Raw genomic sequence first — 6,684 nt, 5'->3', positions numbered from 1 at the left:
TCACAGATGATTTAAGCAGATATGGGTATATCTACTTAATGAAACATAAGTCTGAAACATTTGAAAAGTTCAAAGAATTTCAGAGTGAAGTTAAAAATCATCGTAACAAGAAAATAAAGTTTCTACGATATGATCATGGAGGAGAGTATTTGAGTTATGAGTTTGGTCTTCATTTGAAACAATGCAGAATAGTTTCACAACTCACGCCACCCGGAACACCACAGCGTAATGGTGTGTCCGAACGTCGTAATCATACTTTACTAGATATGGTGCGATCTATGATGTCTCTTACTGATTTACCGCTATCATTTTGGGGTTATGCTTTAGAGACGGCCGCATTCACGTTAAATAGGGCACCATCGAAATCCGTTGAGACGACGCCTTATGAATTGTGGTTTGGCAAGAAACCAAAGTTGCCATTTCTGAAAGTTTGGGGCTGCGATGCTTATGTGAAAAAGCTTCAACCTGATAAGCTCGAACCCAAATCGGAGAAATGTGTCTTCATAGGATACCCAAAGGAGACTGTTGGGTACACCTTCTATCACAGATCCGAAGGCAAGACTTTTATTGCTAAATTTGGAGTTTTTCTAGAGAAGGAGTTTCTCTCGAAAGAAGTGAGTGGGAGGAAAGTAGAACTTAATGAGGTAACTGTACCTGCTCCCTTATTGGAAAGTAGTTCATCGCAGAAACCGGTTTCTGCGACACCTATACCAATTAGTGAGGAAGATAATGATGACGATCATGAAACTTCAGATCAAGTTGTTACTGAACCTCATAGGTCAACCAGAGTAAGATCCGCACCAGAGTGGTACGGTAATCCTGTTTTGGAAGTTATGTTACTAGACCATCACGAACCTACAAATTATGAAGAAGCGATGGTGAGCCAAGATTCCGCAAAATGGCTTGAGGCCATGAAATATGAGATGGGATCCATGTATGAGAACAAAATGTGGACTTTAGTTGACTTGCCCGATGATCGGCAAGCAATTGAGAATAAATGGATCTTCAAGAAGAAGAATGACGCTGACGGTAATGTTATTGTCTATAAAGCTCGACTTGTTGCAAAAGGTTTTCGACAAGTTCAAGGGATTGACTACGATGAGACCTTCTCACCTGTAGCGATGCTTAAGTCTGTCCGAATCATGTTAGCAATTGCCGCATTTTATGATTATGAAATTTGGCAAATGGATGTCAAAACTACATTCCTGAATGGATTTCTGGAAGAAGAGTCGTATATGATGCAACCGGAAGGTTTTTTCGATCCAAAGGGAGCTAACAAAGTGTGCAAGCTCCAGCGATCCATTTATGGACTGGTGCAAGCCTCTCGGAGTTGGAATAAACGCTTTGATAGTGATTAAAGCATTTGGTTTTGTACAAACTTTTGGAGAAGCCTGTATTTACAAGAAAGTGAGTGGGAGCTCTGTAGCATTTCTAATATTATATGTGGATGACATATTGTTGATTGGAAATAATATAGAATTTCTGGATAGCATAAAGGGATACTTGAATAAGAGTTTTTCAATGAAAGACCTCGGTGAAGCTGCTTATATATTGGGCATCAAGATCTATAGATATAGATCAAGACACTTAATTGGACTTTCACAAAGCACATACCTTGACAAAGTTTTGAAGAAGTTCAAAATGGATCAAGCAAAGAAAGGGTTCTTGCCTGTGTTACAAGGTGTGAAGTTGAGTAAGACTCAATGCCCGACCACTGCAGAAGATAGAGAGAAAATGAAAGATGTTCCCTATGCTTCAGCCATAGGCTCTATCATGTATGCAATGCTGTGTACCAGACCTGATGTGTGCCTTGCTATAAGTCTAGCAGGGAGGTACCAAAGTAATCCAGGAGTGGATCACTGGACAGCGGTCAAGAACATCCTAAAATACCTGAAAAGGACTAAGGATATGTTTCTCGTTTATGGAGGTGACAAAGAGCTCATCGTAAACGGTTACGTTGATGCAAGCTTTGGCACTGATTTGGACGATTCTAAATCGCAAGCCGGATACATATTTACATTGAACGGTGGAGCTGTCAGTTGGTGCAGTTCTAAACAAAGCGTCGTGGCGGGATCTACATGTGAAGCGGAGTACATAGCTGCTTCGGAAGCAGCAAATGAAGGAGTCTGGATGAAGGAGTTCATATCCGATCTAGGTGTCATACCTAGTGCATCGGGTCCAATGAAAATCTTTTGTGACAATACTGGTGCAATTGCCTTGGCGAAGGAATCCAGATTTCACAAGACAACCAAACACATCAAAAGACGCTTCTATTCCATCTGGAATTTAGTCCAGGTGGGAGACATAGAAATTTGCAAGATATATACGGATCTGAATGTTCCAGACCCGTTGACTAAGCCTCTTCCACGAGCAAAACATGATCAGCACCAAGGCTCCATGGGTGTTAGAATCATTACTGTGTAATCTAGATTATTGACTCTAGTGCAAGTGGGAGACTCAAGGAAAAATGCCCTAGAGGCAATAATAAAGTTACTATGTATTTCCTTATATCATGATAAATATTTATTATTCATGCTAGAATTGTATTAACTGGAAACATAATACATGTGTGGATACATAGACAAACAGAGTGTCACTAGTATGCCTCTACTTGACTAGCTCGTTGATCAAAGATGGTTAAGTTTCCTAGCCATTGACATGGGTTGTCATTTGATTAACGGGATCATATCATTAGGAGAATGATGTGATTGACTTGACCCATTTCATTAGCTTAGCACCCGATCGTTTAGTATGTTGCTATTGCTTTCTTCATGACTTATACATGTTCCTATGACTATGAGATTATGCAACTCCCGTTTACCGGAGGAACACTTTGTGTGCTACCAAACATCACAACGTAGCTGGGTGATTATAAAGGTGCTCTATAGGTGTCTCCGAAGGTACTTGTTGGGTTGGCGTATTTCGAGATTAGGATTTGTCACTCCGATTGTCGGAGAGGTATCTTTGGGCCCTCTCGGTAATGCACATCACTTAAGCCTTGCAAGCATTGCAACTAATAAGTTAGTTGCGGGATGATGTATTACGTAACGAGTAAAGAGACTTGCTGGTAACGAGATTGAACTAGGTATTGAGATACTGACGATCGAATCTCGGGCAAGTAACATACCGATCACAAAGGAAGCAACGTATGTTGTTATGCGGTCTGACCGATAAAGATCTTCGTAGAATATGTGGGAGCCAATATGAGCATCCAGGTTCCGCTATTGGTTATTGACCGGAGACGTGTCTCGGTCATGTCTACATAGTTCTCGAACCCGTAGGGTCCGCACGCTTAACGTTTCGATGACAGTTATATTATGAGTTTATATGTTTTGATATACTGAAGGTTGTTCGGAGTCCCGGATGTGATCACGGACATGACGAGGAGTCTCGAAATGGTCGAGACATAAAGATTGATATATTGGAAGCCTATGTTTGGATATCGGAAGTGTTCTGGGTGAAATCGGGATTTTACCGGAGTACCGGGAGGTTACCGGAACCCCCCGGGAAGTTAATGGGCCATAGTGGGCCTTAGTGGAAGAGAGGAGAGGCGGCCAGGGCAAGGGTCGCGCGCCCCTCCCCCTAGTCCAAATAGGACAAGGAGAGGGGGGCGGCGCCCCCCCCCCTTCCTTCTTCTCCTCCACTTTCCCCCCCAAGTCCTAATCCAACTAGGAAAAAGGGTGGGAGTCCTACTCCCGGTGGGAGTAGGACTCCTCCTGGCGCGCCGCTCTCCTGGCAGGCCGCACCCTCCCCCCTTGCTCCTTTATATACGGGGGGCAGGGGGGCACTCTAGAGACACAACAATTGATCAGTTGATCTTTTAACCGTGTGTGGTGCCCCTCTCCACCATAGTCCACCTCGATAATACTATAGCGGTGCTTAGGCGAAGCCCTACGTCGGTAGAACATCATCATCGTCACCACACCGTCGTGCTGACGAAACTCTCCCTCAACACTCGGCTGGATCGGAGTTCGAGGGACGTCATCGGGCTGAACGTGTGCTGAACTCGGAGGTGCCGTGCGTTCGGTACTTGATCAGTCGGATCGTGAAGACGTACGACTACATCAACCGCGTTGTGCTAACGCTTCCGCTTTCGGTCTACGAGGGTACGTGGACAACACTCTCCCCTCTCGTTGCTATGCATCACCATGATCTTGCGTGTGCGTAGGATTTTTTTTTTTGAAATTACTACGTTCCTCAACACACCCGGCTTTAGATGTTAGTCTTTAGTGCGATGTCTGTTTGGTATTAGACCCGGACATATTCGGCAGGCCTTCATCAACAGGTTAGGAGTAGCAACAACGTTACCAAGATGGTGGCTTTTGGCTTATTGATGTATCATTTTGTATGGTCTTTGTGAATAATTAATAATATAACTGCAGGCATCGTCCAGATGCAGAGACCGGGGGTACATCCTCCTTTTCTAAAAAAACAACTATATAAATTAGAGAAGGATCATTTACATGTGTAGAGGCCGGGGGTACACCCTCCTTTTCTAAAAAAAGAAACTATATGAATTAGAGAAGAATCATTTACATGTGTCGTGTTTTGCCTAGAAGGCACCCTTCTGATATTCTTTCGTTTGTACTCCTTCCTTCTTCTATGATGATCACATGCAGTTTTCTTTCATGGTTGGAAAAAAAAGCTGCTCTTCTACTCTGTGTCGTCCAAGATATGTAATGTCGGTCAAGCACATGCTCACGTGTCATGTAAATTACTTAGCGGAGAAGATATGTATTACATTTTTTAATGGAAACTTAAGAAGTTGGACCATCAATTAAGTTCTAGCAGCCAGCGGGGACTATTGCAATTGGTTGATAAGTTCCTCTCGTACATGACTTGTGCTATTTGCTCACATGCAATTTCATGCATATCACCACACCATTTCTTGCGCCAGCTCTGTCAATCTTCGGCTATTTAAGCACACCCATCCATGCCTCAATTGGCAAAGCAACTCACAATGGCTTCCTCTTCCTCATTGTTCTTCCTTGCTACCCTCCTTGCCCTGGCCTCATGGCAGGTCACTGCCTACGATCCTAGCCCTCTTCAAGACTTCTGCATCGCCGACATGAAGGCGCCTGGTATGCATGACGTATTGTGTGCGCACATATATACATGTGTGTTCTTAATTGTAGTGATGTTGTAGTTAATGGTGTGATAGCCTAGCATTGATCACACATTGAAGGTTACTACATGCTGATAATAGTTATAAAACTATTATTACTACTCCCTCCATTCCAAAATATAGTGCGTCCGCGTTTTCCGAGGTCCAACTTTGACCATAAATTTAATCAACGAGACCAACTGCGGCGGGAGAAAAAGTTATATAATTGAAAACTTCTTTCGAATACGAATTCACTGATATAATTTTTGCTCCCGCCGCAATCGGTCTTGATAGTTAAATATACGATCAAAGTTGAAGCACGTGGATAGAGAAAGAACTACATTGTGGAATGGGGGGAGTATATGTTTAAGCCACACACATTTCTTACTTTCTAAACTTTATGTTACTTTCTCTATGCATGCAGTGCGAGTAAATGGATTTGCTTGCAAGGACCCAATGGCCGCAACCCCGGAAGACTTCTTCAACGCAGCCATGCTCGATCAGCCTAGGGATACTAAGGCCAGCAAGGTCAGGTCTAACGTCACCAACATCAATGTCATAAATTTCCCCGGCCTCAACACCCTCGGCATCTCGCTGGCTCGCATCGACTATGGACCGTTAGGTGTGAACACGCCACACATACACCCTCGTGCCACTGAGCTCCTCACAGTGCTCGAGGGGACACTCTACCTTGGATTTGTCACATCCAACCCAAACAGGCTCTTCTCCAAGATAGTTAAGAAGGGCGATGTATTCGTATTCCCAAAAGCAATGATCCACTTCCAAATGAACCTAGCGCATGACAAGCCAGCAGCCGCGTTGTCCTCGCTCAGCAGCCAAAACCCTGGAGTTATTTCTATTGCCAATGCAGTGTTTGGATCAAAGCCACCGATTTCGGATGATGTCTTAGCCACGGCATTTCAGGTGGAGAAGGATCTCATTCACTGGCTCCAATCTCAGTTCTGGGGGAACACCAACTACTAAATATTCTCTTTTATCTGGGCATATGAGAAGTTAATATGTAATGATATATACTCCCATCATGGAGTAGAATAAATGACATGCAATATGATGCATGCATGGTTGCGAGCTGTGAATTTTCATTTCCTTTCTGAATCGTGACAAGATATGTTTTTTGTCGGATCATGTCATGATGTGCTGGTGATGTTTTCACTGTTTAATGAATGGAATACAGAGGTGCTCCTTTCTCTCGTTGCTTTTTTTTTGCGGGAACCTTTCTCTCGTTGCTGATATATAGATCCATGATGTTAATGACAAAGCATCAATGATTGGGCACGCATGTTATTTCTAGACACAGTTTACATGCACATGAAACTTGCTTTTGCCTGACAAGTAATTTGTTTACTGAAACCAAGCGATGCAAACTTGTTCCGTGGCGGGAAATCATTTGGCATGCCGGAAAATTAAGACGTCGACCTTTAACGGATTAAGCAGCATAGATAGAAGAGCAGGGATATAAGTAGTTGTTATGATGTACTCTAGTGTCAAAAAAAACGTCTTACATTATAGAATGAAGGTAGTAGTTGCTCGCTACCAAGTAGATGCATTCTCAATAATGG

The 6,684-nt window shown here is 43.2% G+C and overlaps 1 protein-coding gene across 1 annotated transcript; it reads left to right on the top strand.

Annotated features, from left to right (window-relative positions):
- Positions 1–4,934: 4,934 nt before the first annotated feature.
- On the top strand, positions 4,935–6,319 carry LOC119331518 (germin-like protein 8-4). Its single transcript, XM_037604681.1, has 2 exons — positions 4,935–5,081; positions 5,529–6,319. The coding sequence occupies exons 1-2, from the start codon at positions 4,961–4,963 to the stop codon at positions 6,086–6,088; spliced, it is 681 nt and encodes a 226-aa protein (XP_037460578.1). The 5' UTR covers positions 4,935–4,960; the 3' UTR covers positions 6,089–6,319.
- Positions 6,320–6,684: the final 365 nt, after the last annotated feature.

This window comes from Triticum dicoccoides, chromosome 7A (assembly GCF_002162155.2).
Source record: "Triticum dicoccoides isolate Atlit2015 ecotype Zavitan chromosome 7A, WEW_v2.0, whole genome shotgun sequence".
In the NCBI taxonomy this organism is placed as follows: domain Eukaryota; kingdom Viridiplantae; phylum Streptophyta; class Magnoliopsida; order Poales; family Poaceae; genus Triticum; species Triticum dicoccoides.
The sequence above is the reverse complement of the archived record's forward strand: the minus strand, read 5'-3'. Positions and strand labels throughout refer to the sequence as shown.